We start from the raw sequence: 15,089 nt of genomic DNA, 5'->3' as shown, positions 1-15,089 counted from the left end.
GTATGTAAATAATGTTTTACTCATTGGTTGATTGACTTTTCACACTGATATCTAGGAAAATGTTTCTCCAGGACCTTCTTGTCTCTCCCTCCTCTTATTGTGTTATCACTGACCTGAATACTTCAAACCAACAAACAACGAAAACCACTGCACACTAACTTTCTCAGACATGGAAAGACTTGTATTAAGTTTATTAAGTATTGCATCAAGTCCACTGTGCTGTATCTGTCTTAGTAACAGTAATTGTTGCATCATATTGCACAGGTTTGTTTTTTAGCAGCTCTGACTGCAATGAACCATCTGGGGCTGATGCCACACTAATGAAAGCAAGGTGTGAAAACGATGTTGTCCTGAGAATATGTGTGTGTGTGTGTGTGTGTGTGTGTGTGTGTGTGTGTGTGTGTGTGTGTGTGTGTGTGTGTGTGTGTGTGTGTGTGTGTGTGTGTGTGTGTGTGTGTGATTGCTGCAACATATTTTCCTACCACACTGGGGACATGTTGACTGGGCTTCTTGTGGCTGTCATGTTAGTTATGCTCCGATTACATCTCAAACAAAGGGTCCGAATTGATCCTGGCTTTCTGTGACATTATGCACAAAGGCAATAATAACATTCTTTAGAGCAAGGCAGGGAAAACAGCTGTCTTCTCCTGACCTGATGGGTGATCTAATGGATCTTTCTAGTCATCCTTTCATCCAAACTCTCGTTACGCCAAGAATGTCTGCTACAGTGTCCCATACATCTCGGGTCTTGACTAACTGTTGCTCTCACTCTCTCTGTAGATCACCAGAGCCACCTGCTGGTCGGAAGAGACCTGCTGTTCAGCATCTTGATAAACTTGCTATAAACCACATTTAAGTGAGGTCTTCTGGCATTTTTTGGGTTCTAACAAAACCACAACTTACTGCACTTGTCATTCAGTTGGAGATGATGCTCCATAGAACCAGAACCCAAGGTCAAGTTGAAAAGAATCACCAGAAACTATTTGATTTGATTTGATGACTTGACCTTTTTTACATAAAGCATCTATATTACAGATAATTGGGTATCTTCATAAACATGTTCAAATGTTTCTTGACATTTTAGCACAAGTTTTATCATTTGCCAACAGTCAAACAAAACTTTATGCAACTTTACAACAACCTGCAAAATAATAATAATAATAATAATATGCAATTAAATAACTGCATTGAGTCCTTGAATTCCTTGATTTATGCAGTTACCTCTTTTTTTCGTTTTACATTTCCACCATGACTTCCTGATGAAAACTTTTACTACTATAAACACTAACAGAATACTGGTATAAAAAAGAATACTGTAGGTGATATACTTTGAATAATTAATACAAGTTATTTTCCTGAATTGAAGGGACATAAATTATCTCAAGTTAACAAAATGACTAATGTGCGTTTTGCATGTTGTCTGTATACTACCACGCAGACAGAATATGGCTTAGAAGAAACAAAGGTAAAAGGCCGAAGTGAGATACGACCTTATTTGCCATCCCTGAGCCAGAGTTACCATCACTGAAGAATGATCTGGATGCGTCGGGCCTCAGCAGAACCTCTACTGGGTAGTGGTCGCTGACCTCCAGCGCCTGATCAGAACCACAGCAAAAACGTAACCAGACTGTTTTACAGTGAGTGGACATAAGTCTTTTCTGTTTATATCACACTCACAGACTTACCTGCTCTTCTGTTAGACCGTATTCCGTCTGGAAGTTAAACGGTTTGGCGGAGTTTGGAACGACTTTACTGGCAAACCTTTCCCCGTGAACAACAATCCTGTTAAAAAACACAATACTCTGGTGTTTCTCATTTTTCATTCTGATTGTATCTGCTATTCTGTCAGACAGAACACTGGATCTGGTGCAGCATTTTGACAGACGCAGACCTAAAGGAGTGTAAGTTCACCTGTCGTAGGTGCAGGAGGTGGTCGATCGCACCGTAGTGTCAGTGTTATCTACAATGAGCCACAAGAGGCTGCTGTCTGTGAGCAGACGCACGTTCTTCCTGTTCTTCTTCGCGAGGTAGCCGCAGTCTGCATTGAAGTCTCCAAGCAGCATCACGTTCTGCTCACACACAGTAAAAAGGAGGCGTCAGCTGACTGAGCGCTGGTAGTGACATTGGCATTCAGCAAAAATGAGTCACCACCTCAGTTTTCCACATGGTTTTTACGTGTTGCAGGACGTCGTACAGCGCATCAAGCTCCTTCGTGGTGTTGGTTGGGGAGGTGTGCTGGGGTATGAGGACAAACTCCTTTATGGCTGGTTGGGGTTGGATGGAGAGGGTTTTACGAACATTATGCTCCCGAGCCTTGTCATTAACTAGGATAGAGACTGACCTGTCGTTGGGGCTCGGAAGCGGACGACAAAAGGCTCTCTGGAAAAAGCGTCAACGTCCCCGGGTCGGTCATCCGGGTACTGATATTGGGCGGTGACCGTCACTGTGTCAGCCCTGCACAAGACAAACACAGACCCGCATCACAGCCTGCACTTAAGAAGTCAAAGCGCAATGAATGAAGCCACCCACGGTCAGCTCACCTGTACACAAACACATACTGCTCCTGGTACGTGTCAGACCTGCCCAGTCTCTGGCTGGCCACGGTTTCATAGCGATGTTTGGTGTCAAACCTGAATATTGGATAGACATACAGAAGAGGATGCAACTGTTATAGTCCTGAACCGTCAGTCCCTGTGACTTAGGTGTAAGGACTAGTGACTGATCACCTGTCAATATGATCAAGCAGCTGAGGCATCGCTTTTCCTCTGCTGTCTCTCACTTCCTGAAGCAAACAGACATCGCAGCGAGAGATGATCTGCAACGAAAACCATAGCGGGAAAAATTAATATACTGTATTTCAAACTAGATTCACTAATCTCTTTTTGAGGATGATTGTCTTGCATTGTATTCTTTTACCTGATAACCTGCATAGGTTTTGACATTTTCAACAATATGAATTAAATAAGGGTTGCAAAATTGTTCCAAAGGAAGAGTTGTAAGTGTTCAATAGAATATAGATGCATCACAGTCAATTTCATGTGTCTATTTCTCACTTTGACGAGAGTCTGCATAACGTTGCTTTTCTTGGCCTTGGCATCACCAAAGTGCTGAAGGTTGAAGGCACAGACTCTAAAATCTGCAGCTCCCTGAACGTCACACACACCCAACAGAATGAAGATTATGAGGAGGAAAGATGACATCATAGCCCAGAGCTGCAGAAGATGGTAAACATCTAAGTGAAGACAACAACAAATGGGTTTAAAACATTAAAATGTGGAGAATGTAAGACAGAGGAGTTACAATGAAGACACAACTCAGCTGAGGACAAATACACCCAAGCAACCAGTGCATGTTGCTGGGTTGTGTAGAAGTGTAGTCGGGCTGCTTCTCACTTCCTGTACAGACGTGCTGTTTACGCATTGTCAAGAAAAACGTGAACTAGGAAAAAAAACACTTTCTAGTCAAAGGTTGCCATCAATAAAAGGTAAGAAAAAAATAAAAGCTACTTCAAAATAAATTCCTATATAAAACATATAACCACTTACATGTACATATGTACAGAATAACATCAACATAGAGTGTGGATTGCAGGTGCACATAACACTTGTTAGAGAAGCATTGTGCAAACCTGTCTAAGATGAATATTCACATTTTACTTCTTACAGCTCAGTAGCAGCCTCCGACTGTAAATGTAAATGTGTCTCTGTCAAAGTGAAGGTGTCAAAGACTGAATTACACAGTACTGTGGCTTTGCAAGGGCTGCGTTAGGTCAGGGGGCTGAGAGGCTGCAGTCACTGTTCTGCCTGTGCGGGTCAACATGACGTCAAGGGAATGCATCTTGGTCAGCTGTGCGCCTCAGAGCTACTTCTGTTTTTCACCCAGCAGACATGTGATTTAACTGCACTCTACACAGTCCAAATGTTAACCTTAAAGCTGTATAATTCTGTCAATACATTGATTCTGTGTAGTTGAAATCACAGGACTACTACAAATGTGTTGTTGCCTCACCTCTCACCAGTAAAAGTACAGATACAAAGTAGCTCACCCTAAACAAGACTTTTCCCCTGCATCGAGCTTTGAAACAGAGTGTAGATCCATCTAAAGCTTCAACTCACCAACTGTGTTGGTTCTCAGACTTGCAAAGTCGGTGACTTTAGTGAAACTCAATGCCGTTCTGACTTCCTGTGGGAGGAACTTATCTGAATACCACACCTCTAACCGCATAGGAAGGGGTGTTGGCTGAGGGGTCTGGAGTTAATGTGTCACAAAACCACTAATTTCAAGTCACGTCTACAAAAAAATGTGTCACTAGTACATTGTGCTTGAGAAATTATAGTTTCTGTTTTAGCTGTTAGGCCAACAGAGCCAATTGTCCACATTCAGTATCTGTTGAGTAGATCTGCAGCTCAGAGGGTGGGGTTGTAGTGAGATAAATTTAACATCCTGCTAGTGTATTTTAAAAAAGCAGGAAACACTGAATAACATTCCCCTCCTCCACGTGCCTTCTGCATCACGAACCAGGCGATGCAATTACTTCTTATTAACTTAATCACTATGGTTGTTTGCATTAAGTGTCCTGTTAATTGTGCATGGTCAGAAAGTCAAAGAAATGTAATGGGAGTACAATCTACTGCAACAGGGCATTGTTTATATGAAAGATGTTTGTCCTAGAACATCAGTTACATATGGAAAAGGTTTAATGAAAATGTCCTGATAAATGGATTCAGACAGTAATCCAAATCAACCACCAGAGGGTGACAATAAAAGCTACTAAATAAAGCACTTGACCTTTGAGATCCTAGAAAATTCCTTGAGACTTGTAGTCTCCAGAAGTATGAACTACAGTGACCTACACGGGATTGTTTTGTAATCTGTAGTTTCTCAGAAAAAAAAACATTTAAGTTTTAAAAACATCCTTCTGGATATTTCATTGAACTGTGAAGCCCACAATAGTGTGATAACTTGTATGATAAAAAGGTGGCACAGACAAATATTACCACTTTAAATAGCAACATTAGTTAAATGTAAGGGTCACGTGAAACAAAGGTCATCACCACAATCATGTTTGTAATCAAACTTTATTGGTTGTCTGTCATCAAAATCTAGACAGCATGGATGGCCTTCCAGCGAGACAGAGGGCCTCTATTGGGGATGTATTTCACCCCACATCCGTCAGGGATTAGACGCTTCTCAGCCAGCATGTCATCAAAGTCGGCGGTATTGAACTTTGTGAAGCCATACTTCTTAGAGATATGGATCTGAACGTGAAAAGGACAAATTTCAGAGTGAAAATATGTTTAGTCATATGCAAAAAAATCAAAAGCATTTAAGAGGCTCTTTGACAAACTTTGTCTCAGTGGTCCCTTAAAGCACTCAGCACCTCCCAGCTGAGGACATACACAACCAAAGAGTCACTGTCTGCAGCCTTTGCACACCAGAAGCGCACTGCAGCAAGACTGGTCGGCTTAATAGGCTGCAGAGCGGTGCATTAGCATGCACTTCAGCTCAGGCCCCCCTTTTGTTTCTACAGATTGTTTCAAACAAACATTCTCCATTTTAACTATAAGCTACCTTCTGGCGGCCAGGAAACTTGAACTTGGCTCTGCGCAGAGCCTCGACCACATGCTCCTTGTTTGAGACCTTGGTACGCACAGACATGATCACCTGACCAATGTGCACACGGGCCACGGTGCCCTGGGGTTTGCCAAAAGCACCACGCATTCCAGTCTGGAGCCTAGGAACCAGAAGATGGACAAGAAGCTCATAAGGACCGTTCAACATTTTTTTTTCAAACTTCCCAACTTCATCAACATCTACTCAGGTCAGTGTTTCTTACCTATCAGCTCCAGCACAGGATAACATTTTGTTGATACGGATGACATGGAAGGGATGCAGACGCATGCGGATGTGGAACCCATCCTTACCACAGGTCTTCACCATGTACTTGTTAGCACAGATACGGGCAGCTTCCAGAGCTACAAAGAGGTGGTGAACATTAGTGCTTGAACTTGAGCTTTCATGGCGCATTTCAAAAAGGTCATCCCTGTACTGTTGTGCTCTTTCACTGCAAGTAAGTGCTGCTGCAACTAAAACATTTCATTTTTAACTAAGCAAGTATTCAAGTAAAGAGGTGTGCACTGATGAAAGGTAATAAGTTACTGTGAGAAACCCTTGCCAATTTTCCTTCTAATGATCTTATGGAAATCAGGAGCAGCATAACCATGGCTACATGTGCTAAATATTTCATATATCTGGAGCAGATATAGATAAACCAAGTATAACATTTGGAGCTTAACCGCTTACCTTCTGAGGACAGCTGCTCGTACTCATCAGAGACCATGTGGCCACACAGGGGAAATTCATCTACCTTGGCCTTCTTCCTGCCCAAGTCAAAGATCCTGATCTTGGGATCTACAAAAAATGACAAGATTTAGTTAAGTTGCAATATTTATGGCCAGCGATTTGACCCATTTCTGAATTTTGGCATCTATCAGGGAAAAAAAAAATGAGCATGGGCACGAAAAAAAAGGGACAAGTTTACCAGAGCCATACTGAAAGACAGATTATCTAGTCCAGAGGTTATTCCTTGTACTTACGTTTAGTCATTCACGAAAGATATGCATTGGTAGGGATTTAGAACAGTCATTCTCATGTTTACTTGCACTACTCGCAAAACTTTGTTTTTATGCTGTAAGATACAGCAAAATACCCAGCAATAAGACATACGATAATTTGTCTCAGTGGTCCCTTAAAGCACTCAGCACCTCCCAGCTGAGGACATACACAACCAAAGAGTCACTGTCTGCAGCTTTTGCACACCAGTAACACACTGGAGTAGAACTGGTCGGCTTAATAAGCTGCAAGTATTACCTTTTACCATACATAACGAGTTCCTTACATTTCTAGGACAATGCAAGTGGGGAAGCTTGTGTCTTACCAGGCACACCCCTACAGAAGCGGGACTTGGGGTAGGGCTTGTTCTTGCAGTAGCGGTAGCTAGAGACAGAAAAGCAACAGTTTACATTTTACAAATTCATACATTTGTTTCAAAATAGTCCATTGTTAAAAGCCCAAAAACAAATATTTTGTGGTTTGAGCTGTATCTATGGCTTGTTCCTATCAAAGATGTAAACAATTCACAAATGTAACTGCAATCTAGGATGTTTCCCGTAGGAGCTGTACCTGTATATTATCAATAAATGTTGCATTTTTGGGAAACTGGATCCCCATTGTGGATAATTAACTGTAGGATTGGGCCAAAATAAATTGTCCCCGTTGCATTTTAGTAGTTGCTAGACAGTGGAGCTCTATGGTGCAGAGACAAACCAGGCTTTTTCCGCAGGTAAAATAATTTAGCTTTGTTTTACAACTTGTTCAGGAGTGAAATAAACAGCCTTAAACCATTCCGCTGGCAAGTAGGAGAAATAAACAAAATAATCGCATATTCTATAGAAAACCAAGTGCGAACAAGTCACAAAACAAGACAGTGATTTGCTTTAAATTATGTCCAATGTTTAGATTAACAAATGCAGTACAACAAGTTGGAGAAACGTTTGAGCTAGCTTGAAGCTATTTCGATAAGCTAGTACTTTGACCATCGTTTAGACAGTCACTATAATCAACGCTAGACGCCAACAGACGTAACTCTGGGTTTTAAACCGTTAAACTAAAACACAGTCTCATCAGGCCCGCCGGCTTGTCGACACGCCGCACATGGTGCGGAGCGAAGCCGCTGCCATTTTCCTCTGACTACGGCCCGTTAGCGAAAAGATTTAATGGAAGACTTACCAACGGGCTGGTCGACGGCCCATGGTTGCAATCTGTGAAAAAACAAAATATGTGTTATTTTGTTACACTGAGGATCAAATATTCTGTGAAGATATAAAGAATCTGCCTATTTTACCGGGAGCCAAAGAAAACGCGCTCCCACCACGCACTCACCTAATGGAGGAAAGAAAGTCCAGACCACTTCCGCCTCGTCATATCGACGAAGGGTGGTCTGGGAAATAAATATCATTTAATTCATTAACAAATTATTTTTAATTTAGTAGACACTTGACAGCATATAATAGAAAATACATAAAAAATATTATTGAAATAATGCTGTTAAAATCCACGCAAAAATAGTAGTTGACGATCCAGAGAATGCTGGGAAATGTAGTTTTAGCAGAAGACGCGCGACAGGGCGGATAAATCAAAACTTAATTTAAAATAACAATATAAAACTTATAACTCTTATAAAAACATATACTTACTCTATACTTGTTCTGGATAATTATATTTCTATATGTGATTCTGAAAATATTTGTTTAATTTTGCTTTGGTAAAGTTTTAAATGATGAGCTGTTATTTTTGCTGCATTACTGAGAACCTGGTGAATACTGCTCCGTTTAATATCTGTAATTTCTGTACTATTAAGTACTGTTTGATATTTAATAAACCGTCCTTGCCATGTCTATACCAGTAGAGATCTGCATTGTACTAAACGCTCACTAGAGGGAACTATTGTACCATGTATTTAAAGCCCCTGTGAGCCCTACTTCCTACTTAATTCTTCAAAGGAACAATGAGGTCATATCTAAAGTCTTGTTAATGCAGAACAAATGTTGCTCTGTAGTTCAGGAATGTAAGGAATCTTAACCTCGTTCTGAGTTGTTCACGCATCACTCAACAAAACAAGAATTGTTTAACATCTTGGGGGCCGTGAGGCGAATAAGGGCCCCTTATTGGCCAAGACTGGTGTGTTCATATCACTTTGATTTAGTTTTACGCTTGCTACAATATTAATTGTTGGTGTCAGTTGTGAACTCATAGTTCAAGTGTAAAGATTTTTTTTGCAAGCATTGTTTGTTCCCCACAGCCTGAATTGGGAAGTGGCAGCACAAGGCCGCTCCTTGCTGACTTCAACACAAAGCGGATAAGGGTCAGGAGTGGCACTGGACTCTGGCTGGGATCCCGTTACCAGCTCTGACTGGATCTCTGGCTTGTTCAGTCCCGCTGTTGTGCTTCAGTATCTTCCAGACCTTTCCTGTGTCTGAGCTAAATGTCACAGAGGTGTGACGATGGAAAGGGAGCAAGGACCAAAAATGGTCAAATAGAGAGAGAAAGAAACCGAAACAACGTCCGGTTCACGTCGAAAGTTAGACTGTTTAAATTCTTTTTCTGAAGCTGAAATAGACTCAAAACAGTGGATCTGAAGGCTACTGCTCACAAATGTTTTTCCTACAAAAGACATAATGTGTTGAGAAAGACACTGTTGACTAGGATGCCCAATTATTTGCTTTCTGAATAAGATTAACTAGCTTCTTGATAAGTGGGCAGATTAACATCATCAATAAAGAAATCCCCTTGACAAATGTCTTGAGGCCAGTCATCTCTGTGGTCTTGACAACCAAAATAGAGAAATAAATGATTTAGTTGTTCACATACCCACACCCTCCAAAACACACAAACACTACCCATCAATGTGACTGATGTGTGAGGGTGTGGTGATTAACACCCCGTAGGTTAGTCTGAAAACGGAAATGCTGTCCGTGCGATTACACAGTGTGGAACAGAGCAGGGTGAGCATGAGAGCGTATGGAAACATGGGTGGGGTCACTAAGTGCATAATCATACATTTCACATAGTGTTGAGCAAACCATTAGGCTCTGAGCCATTTAATTACACAAATATTATTTTTTTTATTATTATTACAATCACACATTTATAAAAATCCACTGTAGCACAGCTGTCAGCAGTTTGTTAAAAAAATGTAAGACATTTAACAGGTTTGTAATGTAGAGCAAATATGCATCCATTGGTCGCAGCACTTGGTGAGAGCTGTGATTGAGTTGTAAGCATACTGCAAGTATATACTGCAGCTAAAGACAATGATAGCAAGGCTCAATAAGCGACATTTTTTTGTTTTTATTTTTTCCTATACAAACTCAGTACATTAACTCTGCCTTTCTTAGCTGCTGGTTTTGACCCACATCAAGCCACAACAAATCTGGACTAATGATCAAAGGTTGGGTATGTTCTGGACCCAATCCCAGCTGACACCAACACAAGGCAGGGTCCACCCTGGATCACCAGCCTCCGAGCCACACAGACACTAGACAACATTATAGTCAGTAACAAGCTTAATCTGCATGTCTGGATTGTGGTTTCAAACCCAGGAACCGTGAAGCGCGGATGCTAACCACTGCACCCTGTGCCAGCCTGAAAAGTCGTCACCATGGTGAAGAAAAACCTCCTGATGACGGCACCAGCGAACCACCAGTAATCTCCAGGATGCAGGTGTTGATGCCTCCTTGCCAATAATTAAGGCCGGTTTTAGTTTCTGTTTATGCTGTGTTTACATTTCAGTCATGTTCGCCCTTCCTCTAAACAGTCCAGCTTCCTAGTTACCAAACTACACACTCTGTGTCACACCTGCAAAAATATTTTAACATGTCAACAAATCCAGTGAAAACGTTTCCTTCTATGTGCGTTTCACCATTTTAATCATGCTAATGCATTTCCGTTGTATTTGATAGCAGTGAAGGTATCTGATGGCTGATGGATCTGATGGATGGCACGTCGCTCTATGATGGAGCGTTGTGTGTCACATTGTGCAACAAGGTGGAATTCTTTTGCTGAGTTGGCTCCCGGTGCCCATATTATTGAGCAGGAAGTGAAAATGAAACGTTGCCATGGAGACCAAAAGTAGAAAAAACAAACAACTGGGTCTGACTCACTTCTTCTCCATTGTTTGTTCTGTTTTTTTCTCTGCCCATTTACATTCCTGCTTATCATTCACTGTGACCTCACGTATCTGTCGACACGTTGGAGGAAGACCGAGCCGGCTGCAACTACGGTAAACGCGAGGTAACGCCACAGTTCTAGTCAAATCTGTCGTGATTTAAGGGCAGCTTTGCTAAAATCGTGGCTCCTGAACTCTGTTGAAAGGTCAGCGTTCTACTTCCAACTTCAATTTAACTTTATTGGCGCATACAAAAAGCACTTTCACTGACAATAACACAATATATTAACCAGGGTCCAGGAAAAAAGAATGACACTAAATCTTCCAAAGTCAGAATATACACATGGTTCTATTTGTGTACTTGCTCATGTTGTAGTAATACATTACTACATTGTAGTAATACTACGTTGTAGTAATACATTACTACATTATTACACTAGTGTGTCTCACTATGCCTCACGCGTTCTCTGCAGGTCATGTCTCTGAAGCTCTGTGTGTCAGGCTCAACTGCTTCAGCAATGAGATCATATGATGTCATGCAGTTCTTGCAGGAGCAGCTCTCAGATCAGTCCGACTGAATGCTGTGCCTGTGTGGGTGCATGCACGGACACGTCTCAGCTCTGAACAATCTCCAGGATGATACTTACACTGGCTTGTTGTTTTTAGAGTAAAGCTCCACTTTTAGGGCTCACACTGACATTTAATAAAATTACATTTTGCTCATTCTGATACACATCACCACCACCATCTTCGAATGTGAGCACTGCGACCCAGTGCTTATCTCATTAGACATTAACCACAGGAAATCTACAGTACATGAGCATGAAAATGGACCTGAGATTGAACAGACTGGACTCAGCCACAGTGCAAGGTCTGTGTAACATTAAGCCCATTTGTCAATAGAGCAGGTAATTGTTCAGGAAATTGACTTTTCTATCATGTGATTGATGCTGCCTTAGTCACATGATGTGTGCAGAATACTTCCCGTGTAAACCTTTGATTATTGTTATGAAAAAAGGTTCATGGTGACTTTCCACGAGAGAGATGTCGTCCTATACAACAGCTAGAAAGAAGTAGAAGGCTACAAAGAATAGGAGTTGACTGAAGTAAGGTAGAGAACAGTGTGGGGGGATTAGCTGAGGTAGCATGGGGTAAGGGGTCATGCCAAAGAGACAGATCACGAGGAGCAACAGGCCAGATAGATGTATTAGACCCCCAGCTCATCCTGCTGGTCTCATGTTTCCACCAGAGCCATGCAATAGATGCTTGTGTCTCCTATCACCACACAAACGCACTGTGATCAGTCCAGTCAGATTCACCTGCTCGCACTCAGCCACACGAGGAACACATCATTTTCAAATACTTTCAGCCAACATTCATCTGGCACGACGTCATTATTTGTTTCCGTCAACATCTGTTTCCAGTGAGTCCTGTCTAGATGCAGGTGAGGAGAACGTCTGTCACCGCGTGATGAGCCAGGAGAGATGACTGACCGAGGGCCCAGAGGGACTCCAGGAGCACACGTTCATGCAGGTGTGATGTGCTGGAGTGTGTGCAGAGAACAGAGGTCACGTCACACACATAACTCAAGCACTGTCACCTGGATGAGTGTGAAAGGTGATAATTCCACTATATGTCATGATATCATGGGTTTGTGGTGTTTTTGAAGCAATTTGCCTTTTAAAATGAATTAAAGATTTAAAATAAAAGCTATTTACAGTACTTTTACTGTACGTCTTGTATCGGTCCAAACATAAAAAGGTAAAAAAAGGGGCAAAAAAATGCCAAATCAACCACATAATAAGAAAGTTTAGAAGAGAAGATTTATGCTTTTTATTATTATGAGACCAAATAGAAGAAGAATTTCACTTTTACTTTACAGTAACTTACTGAACCCAGTCATCCACACGTAGCTGACAAGTCGGCGAGCCAGCAGGGTCACGATGATGTCACAGGGATTACACAGCCCCTCAAACACTCCTCTGTCTGTCTATCTGGAGGTGTGAGTTTAAATGATCCCGTTTGTGTGAACGGATCAGTACAAAACCAGGAACAGTTTTGAAGATTAAACGCAGCCGAACTGAATTACTGGGAGGAGAAAAGAAGCAGAGGGAGGGAATACTTGAGGGCGATCAGTCATTCATATCTGCTGTCGCTCTCATATACTCACACACATGCGCACACCCACACCCACACACACACACACACACACACACACACACACACACACACAAACACACACACACACACACACACACACACACACACACACACACACACACACACACACACACACACACTCACACACACACACACACACACACTCCCATATATGGACAAAAGCGCTGGACCCTGTCGATCCGTCTTTATGCCACATGTACACAAAGCAGAGGTCACCAGACTCCTGGTGATTAATTGATCCTTGTTTTAGTCAGTGCATGATCCAACTTTGAGAAACAGGATCCAGCTCTGGCCTCCAGTGCAGCCTGGGGCACGTGGCCACTCCAGTCGATGTCTCTCTACATCACCACCGGTCGCTGTTTTGCAGGCCTTTGTGCTCTTCTTTTCTCCTACCTGCTCTGCTTGAGACAATTCAGCAACAGGGGAAGCTCGAGAAACAAAAAAACATGAGAAGGGGAGAAGCACAATGAGGGGGTGATGGTGGGAGTGGGCAGCTTAAAGGCAATAGGACACAGAGTCAGAGAGAGGAGGCAAAGACAGAAGGGCAGAGGGAGAGGAAGGCTGAGCTTGCCTTAAAAGGCTGCGTTTGCAGATGGAGAACGGCGTCACAGTGTTTAAATGTACTTGTGTATGCGATTGTTAAGTGTCCCCAACCTATATTAACAGAGGGGCGGTGGCAATAAAGAGGTTTTATAGGGCAGAATATTGACTGTCTGAGAGAGACCACCCTCCTCAGAGCTGGTCTAACGTCACCAACCAGTCTGTATCGAAGTGTTGATACAGGACTTGTTTCTAGCGATCATGCGTGTGCTTGTGCTTGTATGAGCATCTCACAATGGCCAGTAGCTACTAGCACCAGATTCCTACAGTGTGATTCATTCACTCGGGTCAGGTCTCCTTTTAAAGGCCGTGAATGTGTCGTCTCGATGCCGAACACCCCCTGTCTAACTTCAGTAGCCGCTTGGAATGCACGCACAAAAAAGCACACGCAACAGTGACTGATTGGTGGGACTAGCTCCTCGCCAGCAAGCCGTCCCGTAACTGTGTGGAAAACACGAACGCACAGACACGCGCCCGTCCTGCCTAAGCCCCCCATGCGCTCATTACTCAACAGGAACTGAAGATCTGGGAAGGCGTCCAGGTTTCTCTGGCTCTTTGTCTCGTTGTCAGCACGGCTCTCCTTCAATCTGGGTGATTTCCTTAATATGGTCAGAGAGGGAGTGAAGAGCCGTGGATGTTGTCGCGAAGGTACCAGAGTAGCTGAGACGTCCCAAGCGACACCTTGTTTAATGTACAGTATTCAGTGTATAGGGCCTGTGCTGATGGGTTACGTCTGGTTACTGACAACCACCCTCAAGCTAAAGTAACGACGAGTCGAGGGTGGAATCAGTACATTTTGGGTTTCCACCCTTTCTGAGGAAATAACAAACACAAAACAAAGTTTGTGTGAAAGTGAAAGGATTATATTATACAGCATAATGGATACAGCAACGTGCTTGCATCTGTTGGTGGCACTTCTTGGTGGAGCACTAAAGAAGTGTGTAGATGTTGGCCTACAGGAAGACGTCCCAGACCGGCCAATCAGGACCAAGGGCGATGTTAGGGAGGCCAAGGAGCTCTTTGTCATGTCAGTATTATGTCTTGGCTCATCCAGTTTTGATTCATGTGTTCGTTCAGGTCTCTCAGCTCTGGTTTCATCAGGCATTGTGTACTTCCTGTCTAAATATGGCCTGTATTCTATTTAATAATGTTCCTATATTTCATCCACTCTGTGTGAGATATGAGGGAACAGGGACATGCGAGGAAGGACATAGTTGTTTGATTAGTGGATGTTAATGCGTTATTTACCTCATTCCTCATGTCAGAGTGCAGTCATGATAAAGAGTCATCTGTCATCTGCTTCGTCATTTCCACTTTAGCTCCATAACAGAACAATGGGCAGAAGGTTTGTTATGAGTCAAACAGTTCGACCCTCTCCCCCATTTTTGACCACTTCTTCTAACACAATCAATCTGTCTTTTTATTTCTCCTTAAACATTTGTTTTTAAGGCACACAGACTCAGGCTCTTATGCCCCGTAAAACCTTAAATAGCCATTACACCAGGTTTTATACCGTCTAGTAAAAGTGAGCAGAGACAAAAACCCTTTCTTAACTTCATAGTCATTCACAAATTAACACTAA

At 42.4% G+C, this 15,089-nt stretch overlaps 2 protein-coding genes and 2 non-coding genes across 8 annotated transcripts; all 4 read right to left on the bottom strand.

Moving 5' to 3' along the window:
- Positions 1 to 363: 363 nt before the first annotated feature.
- Positions 364 to 4,239, bottom strand: dnase1l1 (deoxyribonuclease I-like 1). 5 transcript variants are annotated; one of them, XM_055510503.1, is made up of 10 exons: positions 4,116 to 4,239; positions 3,054 to 3,232; positions 2,727 to 2,815; positions 2,541 to 2,630; positions 2,342 to 2,454; positions 2,152 to 2,264; positions 1,912 to 2,069; positions 1,686 to 1,782; positions 1,520 to 1,595; positions 364 to 797 (listed from the first exon to the last, which is right to left on the bottom strand). In XM_055510503.1, exons 1-10 carry the CDS (start codon positions 4,222 to 4,224, stop codon positions 766 to 768), a joined length of 1,056 nt encoding a protein of 351 aa, XP_055366478.1. In that variant the 5' UTR covers positions 4,225 to 4,239; the 3' UTR covers positions 364 to 765. The 5 variants fall into 5 exon arrangements, with proteins under 5 accessions (XP_055366478.1, XP_055366480.1, XP_055366479.1 ...); XM_055510505.1 differs by having other exon boundaries at positions 364 to 794; XM_055510504.1 differs by having other exon boundaries at positions 364 to 578.
- Positions 4,240 to 5,059: 820 nt separating this feature from the next.
- On the bottom strand, positions 5,060 to 7,951 carry rpl10 (ribosomal protein L10). Its single transcript, XM_029157345.2, has 7 exons — positions 7,904 to 7,951; positions 7,789 to 7,820; positions 6,938 to 6,996; positions 6,304 to 6,411; positions 5,837 to 5,975; positions 5,572 to 5,734; positions 5,060 to 5,258 (listed from the first exon to the last, which is right to left on the bottom strand). Exons 2-7 carry the CDS (start codon positions 7,809 to 7,811, stop codon positions 5,103 to 5,105), a joined length of 648 nt encoding a protein of 215 aa, XP_029013178.1. The 5' UTR covers positions 7,812 to 7,820; positions 7,904 to 7,951; the 3' UTR covers positions 5,060 to 5,102.
- Positions 5,347 to 5,479, bottom strand: LOC114859501 (small nucleolar RNA SNORA70). Its single transcript, XR_003786540.1, has one exon. It is a non-coding gene; the product is annotated as a small nucleolar RNA SNORA70 (small nucleolar RNA).
- LOC114859502 (small nucleolar RNA SNORA70) lies at positions 6,731 to 6,863 on the bottom strand. The gene has a single exon (XR_003786541.1). It is a non-coding gene; the product is annotated as a small nucleolar RNA SNORA70 (small nucleolar RNA).
- Positions 7,952 to 15,089: the final 7,138 nt, after the last annotated feature.

This window comes from Betta splendens, chromosome 7 (genome assembly GCF_900634795.4).
Source record: "Betta splendens chromosome 7, fBetSpl5.4, whole genome shotgun sequence".
NCBI classification, from domain to species: Eukaryota; Metazoa; Chordata; class Actinopteri; order Anabantiformes; family Osphronemidae; genus Betta; species Betta splendens.
This window is presented reverse-complemented; position numbering and strand designations above follow the sequence as displayed.